Source organism: Bombina bombina, chromosome 3, assembly GCF_027579735.1.
Source record: "Bombina bombina isolate aBomBom1 chromosome 3, aBomBom1.pri, whole genome shotgun sequence".
NCBI lineage: Eukaryota > Metazoa > Chordata > Amphibia > Anura > Bombinatoridae > Bombina > Bombina bombina.
In genome coordinates, this window is record NC_069501.1 from 632,073,633 (window position 1) to 632,090,978 (window position 17,346).

A 17,346-nucleotide genomic window follows, 5' to 3' on the forward strand; every position below is an offset into this window, starting at 1 on the left:
TTACTTGCATTTTCTTCAAATGGTTCTTTCTATGCATTCGAATCTGGACTGATTTATAGACAGGAAGATCTTGTTCCTTTGCAAGCTGCTCGATAGCTCAGGTCTGGTTAAACGGATTAATTTCAGCTTGCTTGGCTTACATATCTTTGCTGCAACACAAGCGGACAGCTCCACCTACTGGCTATTTCTTTCATGTAATTAGCAAGAGTCCATGAGCTAGTGACGTATGGGATATACATTCCTACCAGGAGGGGCAAAGTTTCCCAAACCTCAAAATGCCTATAAATACACCCCTCACCACACCCACAATTCAGTTTTTACAAACTTTGCCTCCTATGGAGGTGGTGAAGTAAGTTTGTGCTAGATTCTACGTTGATATGCGCTCCGCAGCAAGTTGGAGCCCGGTTTTCCTCTCAGCGTGCAGTGAATGTCAGAGGGATGTGAGGAGAGTATTGCCTATTTTGAATGCAGTGATCTCCTTCTACGGGGTCTATTTCATAGGTTCTCTGTTATCGGTCGTAGAGATTAATCTCTTACCTCCCTTTTCAGATCGACGATATACTCTTATTTATATACCATTACCTCTGCTGATTTTCGTTTCAGTACTGGTTTGGCTTTCTACAAACATGTAGATGAGTGTCCTGGGGTAAGTAAATCTTATTTTCTGTGACACTCTAAGCTATGGTTGGGCACTTTGTATAAAGTTCTAAATATATGTATTCAAACATTTATTTGCCTTGACTCAGGATGTTCAACATTCCTTATTTTCAGACAGTCAGTTTCATATTTGGGATAATGCATTTGAATCAATCATTTTTTCTTACCTTAAAAAATTTGACTCTTTTTTTCCCTGTGGGCTGTTAGGCTCGCGGGGGCTGAAAATGCTTCATTTTATTGCGTCATTCTTGGCGCGGCCTTTTTTGGCGCAAAAAATCTTTTCTGTTTCCAGCGTCATACGTGTCGCCGGAAGTTGCGTCATTTTTTACGTCCTTTTGCGCCAAAAATGTCGGCGTTCCGGATGTGGCGTCATTTTTGGCGCCAAAAAGCATTTAGGCGCCAAATAATGTGGGCGTCTTATTTGGCGCTAAAAAATATGGGCGTCGCTTTTGTCTCCACATTATTTCAGTCTCATTTTTTCTTTGCTTCTGGTTGCTAGAAGCTTGTTTATTGGCATTTTTTCCCATTCCTGAAACTGTCATTTAAGGAATTTGATCAATTTTGCTTTATATGTTGTTTTTTCTCTTACATATTGCAAGATGTCTCACGTTGCATCTGAGTCAGAAGATACTTCAGGAAAATCGCTGTCTAGTGCTGGAACTACCAAAGCTAAGTGTATCTGCTGTAAACTTTTGGTAGCTATTCCTCCGGCTGTTTGTATTAATTGTCATGACAAACTTGTTAATGCAGATAATATTTCCTTTAGTAATGTACCATTGCCTGTTGCAGTTCCTTCAACATCTAAGGTGCAGAATGTTCCTGATAACATAAGAGATTTTGTTTCTGAATCCATCAAGAAGGCTATGTCTGTTATTTCTCCTTCTAGTAAACATAAAAAAATCTTTTAAAACTTCTCTTTCTACAGATGAATTTTTAAATGAACATCATCATTCTGATTCTGATGACTCTTCTGGTTCAGAGGATTCTGTCTCAGAGATTGATGCTGATAAATCTTCATATTTATTTAAAATGGAATTTATTTGTTCTTTACTTAAAGAAGTATAATTGCTTTAGAAATCGAGGATTCTGGTCCTCTTGATACTAATTCTAAACGTTTAGATAAGGTCTTTAAATCTCCTGTGGTTATTCCAGAAGTTTTTCCTGTTCCTAATGCTATTTCTGAAGTAATTTCCAGAGAATGGGATAAATTGGGTAATTCATTTACTCCTTCTAAACGTTTTAAGCAATTATATCCTGTGCCGTCTGACAGATTAGAATTTTGGGACAAAATCCCTAGAGTTGATGGGGCTATTTCTACCCTTGCTAAACGTACTACTATTCCTACGTCAGATGGTACTTCGTTTAAGGATCCTTTAGATAGGAAAATTGAATCCTTTCTAAGAAAAGCTTATCTGTGTTCAGGTAATCTTCTTAGACCTGCTATATCATTGGCTGATGTTGCTGCAGCTTCAACTTTTTGGTTGGAAACTTTAGCGCATCAAGTAACAGATCATGATTCTCATAATATTATTATTCTTCTTCAACATGCTAATAATTTTATCTGTGATGCCATTTTTTATATTATCAGAGTTGATGTCAGGTTTATGTCTCTAGCTATTTTAGCTAGAAGAGCTTTATGGCTTAAAACTTGTAATGCTGATATGGCTTCTAAATCAACTCTACTTTCCATTTCTTTCCAGGGTAACAAATTATTTGGTTCTCAGTTGGATTCTATTATCTCAACTGTTACTGGTGGGAAAGGAACTTTTTTACCACAGGATAGAAAATCTAAGGGTAAAAACAGGGCTAATAATCGTTTTCGTTCCTTTCGTTTCAACAAAGAACAAAAGCCTGATCCTTCATCCTCAGGAGCAGTTTCAGTTTGGAAACCATCTCCAGTCTGGAATAAATCCAAGCCTTCTAGAAAGGCAAAGCCAGCTTCTAAGTCCACATGAAGGTGCGGCCCTCATTCCAGCTCAGCTGGTAGGGGGCAGGTTACGTTTTGGATCAATTCTGTTCACAATCTTTGGATTCAGAACATTGTTTCAGAAGGGTACAGAATTGGTTTCAAGATGAGACCTCCTGCAAAGAGATTTTTTCTTTCCCGTGTCCCAGTAAATCCAGTGAAAGCTCAAGCATTTCTGAATTGTGTTTCAGATCTAGAGTTGGCTGGAGTAATTATGCCAGTTCCAGTTCTGGAACAGGGGATGGGGTTTTATTCAAATCTCTTCATTGTACCAAAGAAGGAGAATTCCTTCATACCAGTTCTGGATCTAAAAATATTGAATAGTTATGTAAGGATACCAACGTTCAAAATGGTAACTGTAAGGACTATCTTGCCTTTTGTTCAGCAAGGGCATTATATGTCCACAATAGATTTACAGGATGCATATCTGCATATTCCGATTCATCCAGATCATTATCAGTTCCTGAGATTCTCTTTTCTGGACAAGCATTACCAGTTTGTGGCTCTGCCGTTTGGCCTAGCTACAGCTCCAAGAATTTTTACAAAGGTTCTCGGTGCCCTTCTGTCTGTAATCAGAGAACAGGGTATTGTGGTATTTCCTTATTTGGACGATATCTTGGTACTTGCTCAGTCTTTACATTAGCAGAATCTCATACGAATCGACTTGTGTTGTTTCTTCAAGATCATGGTTGGAGGATCAATTCACCAAAAAGTTCATTGATTCCTCAGACAAGGGTAACCTTTCTGGGTTTCCAGATAGATTCAGTGTCCATGACTCTGTCTTTAACAGACAAGAGACGTCTAAAATTGATTTCAGCTTGTCGAAACCTTCAGTCACAATCATTCCCTTCGGTAGCCTTATGCATGGAAATTCTAGGTCTTATGACTGCTGCATCGGACGCGATCCCCTTTGCTCGTTTTCACATGGGACCTCTTCAGCTCTGTATGCTGAATCAATGGTGCAAGGATTACACAAAGATATCTCAATTTCTTTAAAACCGATTGTACGACACTCTCTAACGTGGTGGACAGATCACCATCGTTTAATTCAGGGGGCTTCTTTTGTGCTTCCGACCTGGACTGTAATTTCAACAGATGCAAGTCTCACAGGTTGGGGAGCTGTGTGGGGATCTCTGACGGCACAAGGAGTTTGGGAATCTCAGGAGGTGAGATTACCGATCAATATTTTGGAACTCCGTGCAATTTTCAGAGCTCTTCAGTCTTGGCCTCTTCTGAAGAGAGAATCGTTCATTTGTTTTCAGACAGACAATGTCACAACTGTGGCATACATCAATCATCAAGGAGGGACTCACAGTCCTCTGGCTATGAAAGAAGTATCTCGAATTTTGGTTTGGGCGGAATCCAGCTCCTGTCTAATCTCTGCGGTTCATATCCCAGGTATAGACAATTGGGAAGCGGATTATCTCAGTCGCCAAACGTTGCATCCGGGCGAATGGTCTCTTCACCCAGAGGTATTTCTTCAGATTGTTCAAATGTGGGAGCTTCCAGAAATAGATCTGATGGCGTCTCATCTAAACAAGAAGCTTCCCAGGTATCTGTCCAGATCCCGGGATCCTCAGGCGGAAGCAGTGGATGCATTATCACTTCCTTGGAAGTATCATCCTGCCTATATCTTTCCGCCTCTAGTTCTTCAGGGAGTAATCTCCAAGATTCTGAAGGAATGCTCGTTTGTTCTGCTGGTAGCTCCGGCATGGCCTCACAGGTTTTGGTATGCGGATCTTGTCCGGATGGCCTCTTGCCATCCGTGGACTCTTCCGCTACGACCAGACCTTCTGTCGCAAGGTCCTTTTTTCCATCAGGATCTCAAATCCTTAAATTTAAAGGTATGGAGATTGAACGCTTGATTCTTGGTCAAAGAGGTTTCTCTGACTCTGTGATTAATACTATGTTACAGGCTTCTAAATATGTATCCAGAGAGATATATTATAGAGTCTGGAAGACTTATATTTCTTGGTGTCTTTCTCATCATTTTTCTTGGCATTCTTTTAGAATTCCGAGAATTTTACAGTTTCTTCAGGATGGTTTAGATAAAGGTTTATCCGCAAGTTCTTTGAAAGGACAAATCTCTGCTCTTTCTGTTCTTTTTCACAGAAAGATTGCTAATCTTCCTGATATTCATTGTTTTGTACAAGCTTTGGTTCGTATAAAACCTGTCATTAAGTAAATTTCTCCTCCTTGGAGTTTGAATTTGGTTCTGGGGGCTCTTCAAGCTCCTCCGTTTGAACCTATGCATTCATTGGACATTAAATTACTTTCTTGGAAAGTTTTGTTCCTTTTGGCAATCTCTTCTGCCAGAAGAGTCTCTGAATTATCTGCTCTTTCTTGTGAGTCTCCTTTTCTGATTTTTCATCAGGATAAGGCAGTGTTGCGAACTTCTTTTGAATTTTTACCTAAAGTTGTGAATTCCAACAACATTAGTAGAGAAATTGTGGTTCCTTCATTATGTCCTTATCCTAAGAATTCTAAGGAGAAATCGTTGCATTCTTTGGATGTTGTTAGAGCTTTGAAATATTATGTTGAAGCTACTAAGTCTTTCCGAAAGACTTCTAGTCTATTTGTTATCTTTTCCGGTTCTAGAAAAGGCCAGAAAGCTTCTGCCATTTCTTTGGCATCTTGGTTGAAATCTTTAATTCATCTTGCCTATGTCGAGTCGGGTAAAACTCCGCCTCAAAGGATTACAGCTCATTCTACTAGGTCAGTTTCTACTTCCTGGGCGTTTAGGAATGAAGCTTCGATTGATCAGATTTGCAAAGCAGCAACTTGGTCCTCTTTGCATACTTTTACTAAATTCTACCATTTTGATGTATTCTTCTGAAGCAGTTTTTGGTAGAAAAGTACTTCAGGCAGCGGTGTCAGTTTGAATCTTCTGCTTATGTTTTTCATTAAACTTTATTTTGGGTGTGGATTATTTTCAGCAGGAATTGGCTGTCTTTATTTTATCCCTCCCTCTCTAGTGACTCTTGCGTGGAAAGATCCACATCTTGGGTAATCATTATCCCATACGTCACTAGCTCATGGACTCTTGCTAATTACATGAAAGAAAACATAATTTATGTAAGAACTTACCTGATAAATTCATTTCTTTCATATTAGCAAGAGTCCATGAGGCCCGCCCTTTTTTGTGGTGGTTATGATTTTTTTGTATAAAGCACAATTATTCCAATTCCTTATTTTATATGCTTTCGCACTTTTTTCTTATCACCCCACTTCTTGGCTATTCGTTAAACTGAATTGTGGGTGTGGTGAGGGGTGTATTTATAGGCATTTTGAGGTTTGGGAAACTTTGCCCCTCCTGGTAGGAATGTATATCCCATACGTCACTAGCTCATGGACTCTTGCTAATATGAAAGAAATGAATTTATCAGGTAAGTTCTTACATAAATTATGTTTTTAATCAATGCACTGCTTCTCAATGCTTTTCAATAGCAGTCACATGACTGGAAAAAAAGGTTGTTGTTCTGAAACGGTGCAAATTGAACTGTTTAAAACAGAGGGCCACCTGTATATATTTATGTATGTATATATGTGTATATGTATAATATATATATATATATATATATATATATATATATATATATATATATATATATATATATATATATATATATGTATATGTATATGTATATGTATATATATATGTATATATATATGTATATGTATATGTATATATATATGTATATGTATATATATATATGTATATATATGTATATATGTATATATATATATATATATATATTTATATTGTGTGTATATAGTTCTAAAGTGCCAGGGAAGTTCAGGTGATCCTCAAAAGCTTATGTTGTCACCAAACTAGGGCCTAGATTTGGAGTTCGGCGGTAAAAGGGCTGTTAACGCTCCGCGGGTTTTTTTCTGGCCGCACCATAAATTTAACTCTGGTATCGAGAGTTCAAACAAATGCTGCGTTAGGCTCCAAAAAAGGAGCGTAGGGCATTTTTACCGCAAATGCAACTCTCGATACCAGAGTTGCTTACGGACGCGGCCGGCATCAAAAACGTGCTCGTGCACGATTCCCCCATAGGAAACAATGGGACTGTTTGAGCTGAAAAAAAACCTAACACCTGCAAAAAAGCAGCGTTCAGCTCCTAACGCAGCCCCATTGTTTCCTATGGGGAAACACTTCCTACGTCTGCACCTAACACTCTAACATGTACCCCGAGTCTAAACACCCCTAACCTTACACTTATTAACCCCTAATCTGCCGCCCCCGCTATCGCTGACCCCTGCATTACACTTTTAACCCCTAATCTGGCGCTCCGTAAACCGCCGCCACCTACGTTATCCTTATGTACCCCTAATCTGCTGCCCTAACATCGCCGACCCCTATGTTATATTTATTAACCCCTAATCTGCCCCCCACAACGTCGCCGACACCTGCCTACACTTATTAACCCCTAATCTGCCGAGCGGACCTGAGCGCTACTATAATAAAGTTATTAACCCCTAATCCGCCTCACTAACCCTATCATAAATAGTATTAACCCCTAATCTGCCCTCCCTAACATCGCCGACACCTACCTTCAATTATTAACCCCTAATCTGCCGACCGGAGCTCACCGCTATTCTAATAAATGTATTAACCCCTAAAGCTAAGTCTAACCCTAACACTAACACCCCCCTAAGTTAAATATAATTTTTATCTAACGAAATAAATTAACTCTTATTAAATAAATGATTCCTATTTAAAGCTAAATACTTACCTGTAAAATAAATCCTAATATAGCTACAATATAAATTATAATTATATTATAGCTATTTTAGGATTAATATTTATTTTACAGGCAACTTTGTATTTATTTTAACCAGGTACAATAGCTATTAAATAGTTAAGAACTATTTAATAGTTACCTAGTTAAAATAATAACAAATTTACCTGTAAAATAAATCCTAACCTAAGATATAATTAAACCTAACACTACCCTATCAATAAAATAATTAAATAAACTACCTACAATTACCTACAATTAACCTAACACTACACTATCAATAAATTAATTAAACACAATTGCTACAAATAAATACAATTAAATAAACTAGCTAAAGTACAAAAAATAAAAAAGAACTAAGTTACAGAAAATAATAAAATATTTACAAACATAAGAAAAATATTACAACAATTTTAAACTAATTACACCTACTCTAAGCCCCCTAATAAAATAACAAAGCCCCCCAAAATAAACAATTCCCTACCCTATTCTAAAATACAAATATTACAAGCTCTTTTACCTTACCAGCCCTGAACAGGGCCCTTTGCGCGGCATGCCCCAAGAATTTCAGCTCTTTTGCCTGTAAAAAAAAACATACAATACCCCCCCCCAACATTACAACCCACCACCCACATACCCCTAATCTAACCCAAACCCCCCTTAAATAAACCTAACACTAATCCCCTGAAGATCTTCCTACCTTGTCTTCACCATACCAGGTTCACCGATCCGTCCTGGCTCCAAGATCTTCATCCAACCCAAGCGGGGGTTGGCGATCCATAATCCGGTGCTCCAAAGTCTTCCTCCTATCCGGCAAGAAGAGGACATCCGGACCGGCAAACATCTTCTCCAAGCGGCATCTTCTATCTTCTTCCATCCGATGACGACCGGCTCCATCTTGAAGACCTCCAGCGCGGATCCATCCTCTTCTTCCGACGACTAGACGACGAATGACGGTTCCTTTAAGGGACGTCATCCAAGATGGCGTCCCTCGAATTCCGATTGGCTGATAGGATTCTATCAGCCAATCGGAATTAAGGTAGGAATTTTCTGATTGGCTGATGGAATCAGCCAATCAGAATATAGTTCAATCCGATTGGCTGATCCAATCAGCCAATCAGATTGAGCTCGCATTCTATTGGCTGTTCCGATCAGCCAATAGAATGCGAGCTCAATCTGATTGGCTGATTGGATCAGCCAATCGGATTGAACTTGATTCTGATTGGCTGATTCCATCAGCCAATCAGAAAATTCCTACCTTAATTCCGATTGGCTGATAGAATCCTATCAGCCAATCGGAATTCGAGGGACGCCATCTTGGATGACGTCCCTTAAAGGAACCGTCATTCGTCGTCTAGTCGTCGGAAGAAGAGGATGGATCCGCGCTGGAGGTCTTCAAGATGGAGCCGGTCGTCATCGGATGGAAGAAGATAGAAGATGCCGCTTGGAGAAGATGTTTGCCGGTCCGGATGTCCTCTTCTTGCCGGATAGGAGGAAGACTTTGGAGCACCGGATTATGGATCGCCAACCCCCGCTTGGGTTGGATGAAGATCTTGGAGCCAGGACGGATCGGTGAACCTGGTATGGTGAAGACAAGGTAGGAAGATCTTCAGGGGATTAGTGTTAGGTTTATTTAAGGGGGGTTTGGGTTAGATTAGGGGTATGTGGGTGGTGGGTTGTAATGTTGGGGGGGGGTATTGTATGTTTTTTTTTTACAGGCAAAAGAGCTGAAATTCTTGGGGCATGCCCCGCAAAGGGCCCTGTTCAGGGCTGGTAAGGTAAAAGAGCTTGTAATATTTGTATTTTAGAATAGGGTAGGGAATTTTTTATTTTGGGGGGCTTTGTTATTTTATTAGGGGGCTTAGAGTAGGTGTAATTAGTTTAAAATTGTTGTAATATTTTTCTTATGTTTGTAAATATTTTATTATTTTCTGTAACTTAGTTCTTTTTTATTTTTTGTACTTTAGATAGTTTATTTAATTGTATTTATTTGTAGCAATTGTGTTTAATTAATTTATTGATAGTGTAGTGTTAGGTTAATTGTAGGTAATTGTAGGTAGTTTATTTAATTATTTTATTGATAGGGTAGTGTTAGGTTTAATTATATCTTAGGTTAGGATTTATTTTACAGGTAAATTTGTTATTATTTTAACTAGGTAACTATTAAATAGTTCTTAACTATTTAATAGCTATTGTACCTGGTTAAAATAATTACAAAGTTGCCTGTAAAATAAATATAAATCCTAAAATAGCTATAATATAATTATAATTTATATTGTAGCTATATTAGGATTTATTTTACAGGTAAGTATTTAGCTTTAAATAGGAATCATTTATTTAATAAGAGTTAATTTATTTCGTTAGATAAAAATTATATTTAACTTAGGGGGGTGTTAGTGTTAGGGTTAGACTTAGCTTTAGGGGTTAATACATTTATTAGAATAGCGGTGAGCTCCGGTCGGCAGATTAGGGGTTAATAATTGAAGGTAGGTGTCGGCGATGTTAGGGAGGGCAGATTAGGGGTTAATACTATTTATGATAGGGTTAGTGAGGCGGATTAGGGGTTAATAACTTTATTATAGTAGCGCTCAGGTCCGCTCGGCAGATTAGGGGTTAATAAGTGTAGGTAGGTGTCGGCGACGTTGAGGGGGGCAGATTAGGGGTTAATAAATATAACATAGGGGTCGGCGGTGTTAGGGGTAGCAGATTAGGGGTACATAGGGATAACGTAGGTGGCGGCGATTTGCGGTCGGAAGATTAGGGGTTAATTATTTTAAGTAGCTTGCGGCGACGTTGTGGGGGGCAAGTTAGGGGTTAATAGATATAATACAGGGGTCGGCGGTGTTAGGGGCAGCAGATTAGGGGTACATAAGTATAACGTAGGTGGCGGTCGGCAGATTAGGGGTTAAAAATTTTAATCGAGTGGCGGCGATGTGGGGGGACCTCGGTTTAGGGGTACATAGGTAGTTTATGGGTGTTAGTGTACTTTAGGGTACAGTAGTTAAGAGCTTTATAAACCGGCGTTAGCCCAGAAAGCTCTTAACTCCTGCTATTTTCAGGCGGCTGGAATCTTGTCGTTAGAGCTCTAACGCTCACTTCAGAAACGACTCTAAATACCAGCGTTAGAAAGATCCCATTGAAAAGATAGGCTACGCAAATGGCGTAGGGGGATCTGCGGTATGGAAAAGTCGCGGCTGAAAAGTGAGCGTTAGACCCTTTAATCACTGACTCCAAATACCAGCGGGCGGCCAAAACCAGCGTTAGGAGCCTCTAACGCTGGTTTTGACGGCTACCGCCGAACTCTAAATCTAGGCCTTAGAATCTAGAAAGCACGTCACTGCCCTACTTCATAAATTTCTAATTTACAACAATATTTTTTAAATACGGATTAGCTTCCATGTTATGCTGTTCTTGCTTTACTTTTAATTTGGTCTTCATGATTGAAATATTTTGCTAGTGAGTCCAGCAGGAAGGGTTTAAGATTTTTTGAAGTGAAGTCTGAAGCCAATTGCCCATTTGCAATTTGCATGCATAAAACAAAAGCTTTAGCTTTTAACTTCTGAAACCAAACAAAATCCATTTATCTGTAGTCATAATTAAATATTAGAAGGGGTCCCACACTTTTTTGCATGTAAGTAGCATAAGTTGAATGTGGTACTTTTTGTGTGGATAAATTATATGAACTTGTAAGCACATATAATAGGAAGTTATGTGATTGCCTTTCACAATAACCAGTTTAATCCATCTTTCTTTCCTATGACATGGAGAGTCCACGGTGTCATTCCATTTACTAGTGGGATATTCAACTCCTGGCCAACAGGAGGAGGCAAAGAGCACCCCTGCAAAGCTGTTAAGTGTAACTTCCCATAATCCCCAGTCATTCTCTTTGCCTCTGTCTGAAGATATTTAATCCTTTTATGGGTACTTTTCCCTGCAAGCAAGGATTGAGGTCTAGCTGTGTCCATGTCAATCTCTTTAGTAAGAGTAGTGGTGGCTTTTACCAGTTAAAAGGCGGCGAGGTTGTCTTTGCTTCACTTTTAACACTTTGCTACCATTTTTTGTAGAAAGCCAGAGTTGGTTAATCTGATCTTTCTTTTCCTACAGGTCCATGATAGGGAGTGAAGTACCTGCCACACCTAAGGAGCAGCATCTGTTATTCAGCTGAATCTAAGGAAAGTGCCTTTGCCTTCTAGGTATTGGACAGCAGCATTTAACAGGTTAATCCTCATATGGATCTTTGCTGGGACATAGTAATCCTTCTTAGTTAAGGATTCTTATTGTGGACAGATTTTTGACACTTTATGTGTTTGAAATAAAATAGAGATTTTTTTTTATCACAGTGTGAGATTTACTGATCTCTAAGATACATTGCGGCTGGACAGTTATATAATCAGGGATTTGCCGCTTCCATGACCTGGTATTTCTATTCAACCCAGGTTTTATAGTATGTGGTGACTGGCTCTAAAAGCTTCACTTTATTTCCCTGCATGGTTTGTTTGCTACAAATATGGCTTTATATAGAGCCCAGTATGTATTGATATTTGTACTACTTTACCACGTTTATACTAACTGCTGAGGGACCGGACCGTTTATGGCGCAGTTAGTCTTAATACCTAGATGTATTTTCCTGCGCCTTTCCTTTTTGTTGGTTTAAATGCCATGGGCTTATTTTGTCTTGGAGCCTGTCGTTTTATTTCCTCCTCCTAGCAGTTTGCAATGGCGCTAGTTGTGCTGTTTTCGCATACTGGTCTGTACTAAGTCGGACTTGCTTTGAGGGTCCTTTTTGTTGGTGGATGCACAGTTTTGTTCCGCCATTGTGGGCGGGTACATTTTAGCCATTATGATAGTTTAGAGAGATGCGCTCAGCATCCATTATCAAGGGATCTCTTTCATAGAGATTGTGAGGGGGGATCTGTAGGCTGCCGATATTTGTCACCACCCTTTTTTTTAGCAAAGGGTATCTAAAAGGTGGCTGTGACTCAACATTTTTTTCTTTTATGTAACACAACTGTAACTTAGTCTAATGAGTTATGTACCCAGTGAATTAAGTGTTATGTTCTCTTTATGAACTCACCGTGTAATGAGTACCATGCACACACAATGTATTAAGTGTTTTGTTCTCATTATGTACACACAGTGTAATGAGTATTATGTACACAGTGTAATGAATTTTTAGTACTCAGTGTAATGATTATGTACATTCAGTGTAATGAGTATTATGTACTCGCAGTATGAGTACTACGTACACACGGTGTAATGAGTATTGTGTACACACGGTGTAATGAGTATTGTGTACACACGGTGTAATGAGTATTGTGTACACACGGTGTAATGAGTATTGTGTACACACGGTGTAATGAGTATTGTGTACACACGGTGTAATGAGTATTGTGTACACACGGTGTAATGAGTATTGTGTACATATGTCTGCACTTTTATTCTTAAGAAGTGTTCAGGTGATTAGACTAATAGTTAAAATGTCTAGTTTCACTGTGCTAGCCAGCAGAGCTCTCTGGTTAAAATCTTGGCACGCTTTTGGCTTTACCTTATAAAGATAAACTCTGTTTCCTAGTCTGGCAGAAATCATTTCTGAGTTTATGGATGAAAAGGGATCCTTCCTACCTCAGGACAAGAACAATAAACCTAGGGGTCGACAGACTTCTAATTGTCGCTCCTTTTACAACTTTAAGGGACGGAAGTCCTCCTCTCCTCTTCCAGACCAATCAAGGTCCACTTGGAAATCCAGCCAGCCCTGGAACAAGAGTCCACAACCCCGCCCTACTTTTTTTTTAATTATAATTCGGCAGTTTTTTTGAGTAAACCTCAGGCACCTTGTTCACCCTTAACGTCTTTTTCCATTTTCCTTCGGCTGAATGACTGGGGATTATGGGTTACTGAAGTTTCTCAACAGCTTTGCTGGGGTGCTCTTTGCCTCCTCCTGCTGGCCAGGAGTGAATATCCCACTAATTGGGATACTAAATTTATCAGGTAAGCATAAATTTTGTTTTCTCAGGCTCTTCAGAGCATTTGTATACACATACAATATCAGATTTGTGTCCAACCCACATCTATCATAGTTTAAAAGTATTGTTTGGGCATTTTGTTTTCTTAAAGGTGAAACAACTTCCTTTGGTTAAACCATACTTGCGTTCAGTCCAGAACCACAACAATAAATCTGTGAATGAATCTCTGAACAACCTTTTCATTACAGAAGAAGACTATCAGGTAGGATTGTTTTTTAATAAACTGGAGCTTAATTAGCATTAATAAAACTGTTTCCTGTGTTTTTCAATGATTAACCTTCTTTTGTTAGGCGCTCCGCACATCAATAGATGCATATGACAACTTTGATAATATTTCCCTCGCTCAACGTTTGGAGAAGCATGAGCTGATTGAGTTCCGAAGAATTGCAGCATATCTTTTCAAAGGCAATAATCGCTGGAAACAGAGTGTGGAGCTTTGCAAGAAAGACAGACTATACAAGGTATATGTTCTGCACATATATTTGTAGCATAAGTGGAAATTAATGTTTTAATGTTAATTCTAAATAGTTCTCTTAAACTTAAGCTCTTACGGCTACTAATGTAAATCTGTCTTAATACATTTAATCTCTAAATAATGGAAAAAAGCTAAATAAACCCTTTTGTTTTACAAGTAATAGCAGGCACCAAATATGTTTCCATACTACCTGTGAGTAGAATTTATATAGGTGTTTACATTAAAACTCAAATACATTTTTTTATTCATATATTAATTTTCACAGTATTACTTTTTCAGGATGCTATGCAGTACGCTTCTGAATCCAAAGATACTGAGCTAGCAGAAGAACTTCTACAATGGTTTTTGGTGGAAGGAAAAAAAGAATGCTTTGCAGCTTGCCTCTTCACCTGCTATGACCTATTGAGGCCAGATGTTGTCTTGGAAACAGCATGGAGGCACAATATTATGGAATTTGCCATGCCATACTTCATTCAGGTCACGAGGGAGTACTTAACCAAGGTATGTATTTATAAATTTTTATTTTTTTTAGTACATTTGAATTAATCTCTTAAGACAAGTATATGGGCACAAGTAATATTCCAGTGACATAGATACACCTACATACTAGTCTCAATTAGCACTCAATACATTAAAAAATGGAGCTTCTTCCTCAAGGGTTTTTGTTTGATTTTTTTTTTAAATTTATTTAGGAGTCTGGTTTAACATCTTTATCCTTTTGTGTTCTGTGTGATTCATTCCCTGAAAAAAAGTCTGCCAGCCTTGTACAGTATAGGGGGAGTATAGGGGAGTAGTTAGATTTGTCAACCTTAAAGTGAAAGTCAATCCTCGCGTTTGTGAAACTCTAGGATTGAACATTGAAACAAACTGGACTTAAATTCAAGAAGTATAAAATACTTCATGCTAAAAGCTCCTTTATTTGTTTGAAGCATTCTCTGCACTGAGCTGCTAAGGCAGCCCATGGCAGAACGCTGATTTGCTTGACAGGTGACGTTTCACCTCTTAGCCAGTAGCCTCACTGGAAATGCGGCTGGTCTCTCTGTGGCACCGGATTTCCTGCACGCTATTTGCTAAGAGGTGGAAACGTCACCTCTTAGCAAAATAGTGTTCTGCTGTGGGCTGCCTGAGCAGCTCAGTGTGGCAACGCTTTAAACAAATTAAGGAGCTTTCAGCATGAAGTATTTTATACTTCATGAATGAAAGTCTTCTTAATTTGGTTCAATGGTCAATCCTAGCGTTTCACAAACGCTAGGGTTGACTTTCACTTTAAATCAAAGTGAAATGTTAGTGTTACAGTTTTTTGAGAATATAGTGCAAAAGAAATATGCTACCTTGAGCATATACGCTAAATGGTCTAGAATGCAACTTGTTCATATTTTATGTATATGCACTAAGGAATTTTTATTTATAATAATTGTTATATATTTTAACATTTGTATACAGTTTTCTGTTGGAAAATAATTACATGAGCATCCATTGCTGTATTACACTTAGGTAGAGATTGTTATGTTATATAGTACACTTTGGGACAATTAAGAACAAATGATACTACCTTTATTTTTATTTTGCATAACTATGTACCATTTTTCAACTTGGTTTAGTTTGCTTCTTTTTTGCCACTTTTTAAAATGATCAATCCCTATAATCTACAGTGTTCTCCACAGAACATGTTGCCAGCCTTGTGGCACTATGAAGTAGCTGGCTGGGGGCAGTTTAATAATTTACAATATTATAACATTTTCTATTACTTATAAATGTTACTTATGCTATCCAAAGCACAAATTTAATTATAAAATTTAACATACATTGGTTTCATAGTAATTTGTGCAGCAAAAATTTAAGAGAATATTAATTTATTTTAGCTTAATACTGGCATACAGTTTAGCTGGGTAGTCAGCCAATTAAATAGGGCATGTGTAGAACACGGATCTAATTCACTAAATAAGTTTTCAATTGTGAAAATCTATTCAGACCGGGGCTCTAGATTATATTTCTCCAACATAGGTGTGTCCGGTCCACGGCGTCATCCTTACTTGTGGGATATTCTCTTCCCCAACAGGAAATGGCAAAGAGCCCAGCAAAGCTGGTCACATGATCCCTCCTAGGCTCCGCCTACCCCAGTCATTCTCTTTGCCGTTGTACAGGCAACATCTCCACGGAGATGGCTTAGAGTTTTTTAGTGTTTAACTGTAGTTTTTATTATTCAATCAAGAGTTTGTTATTTTAAAATAGTGCTGGTATGTACTATTTACTCAGAAACAGAAAAGAGATGAAGATTTCTGTTTGTATGAGGAAAATGATTTTAGCACCGTAACTAAAATCCATGGCTGTTCCACACAGGACTGTTGAGAGCAATTAACTTCAGTTGGGGGAACAGTGTGCAGTCTCTTGCTGCTTGAGGTATGACACATTCTAACAAGACGATGTAATGCTGGAAGCTGTCATTTTTCCCTATGGGATCCGGTAAGCCATGTTTATTACGATGGTAAATAAGGGCTTCACAAGGGCTTATTAAGATTGTAGACTTTTCTGGGCTAAATCGATTCAGTTTTAAAACATATTTAGCTTTGAGGAATCATTTTATCTGGGTTTATTGATATTATAATATCGGCAGGCACTGTATTAGACACCTTATTTCTCTGGGGCTTTCCCAAAGCATAAGCAGAGTCTCATTTTCGCGCCGGTGTGGCGCACTTGTTTTTGAGAGGCATGGCATGCAGTCGCATGTGAGAGGAGCTCTGATACTTAGAAAAGACTTTCTGAAGGCGTCATTTGGTATCGTATTCCCCTTTGGGCTTGGTTGGGTCTCAGCAAAGCAGATACCAGGGACTGTAAAGGGGTTAAAGTGTTAAAACGGCTCCGGTTCCGTTATTTTAAGGGTTAAAGCTTCCAAATTTGGTGTGCAATACTTTTAAGGCTTTAAGACACTGTGGTGAAAATTTGGTGAATTTTGTACAATTCCTTCATGTTTTTTCGCAATTGCAGTAATAAAGTGTGTTCAGTTTAAAATTTAAAGTGACAGTAACGGTTTTATTTTAAAACGTTTTTTGTACTTTATTATCAAGTTTATGCCTGTTTAACATGTCTGAACTACCAGATAGACTGTGTTCTGAATGTGGGGAAGCCAGAATTCCTGTTCATTTAAATAAATGTGATTTATGTGATAATGACAATGATGCCCAAGATGATTCCTCAAGTGAGGGGAGTAAGCATGGTACTGCATCATTCCCTCCTTCGTCTACACGAGTCTTGCCCACTCAGGAGGCCCCTAGTACATCTAGCGCGCCAATACTGCTTACTATGCAACAATTAACGGCTGTAATGGATAATTCTGTCAAAAACATTTTAGCCAAAATGAACCCTTGTCAGCGTAAGCGTGGCTGCTCTGTTTTAGTTACTGAAGAGCATGACGACGCTGATATTAATATCTCTGAAGGGCCCCTAACCCAATCTGAGGGGGCCAGGGAGGTTTTGTCTGAG

At 38.6% G+C, this 17,346-nt stretch overlaps 1 protein-coding gene across 4 annotated transcripts in view; it reads left to right on the forward strand.

The window, feature by feature from the left end:
- CLTC (clathrin heavy chain) overlaps window positions 1-17,346 on the forward strand; it is a 317,188-nt gene that overhangs the window by 267,843 nt on the left and 31,999 nt on the right. For all 4 annotated transcript variants that reach the window (XM_053707324.1, XM_053707322.1, XM_053707325.1 and 1 more), the window contains exons 28-30: window positions 13,483-13,593; window positions 13,682-13,852; window positions 14,146-14,367. In XM_053707324.1, coding sequence (XP_053563299.1) covers window positions 13,483-13,593; window positions 13,682-13,852; window positions 14,146-14,367 — 504 coding nt within the window. The remainder of the gene's footprint in view (window positions 1-13,482; window positions 13,594-13,681; window positions 13,853-14,145; window positions 14,368-17,346) is intronic.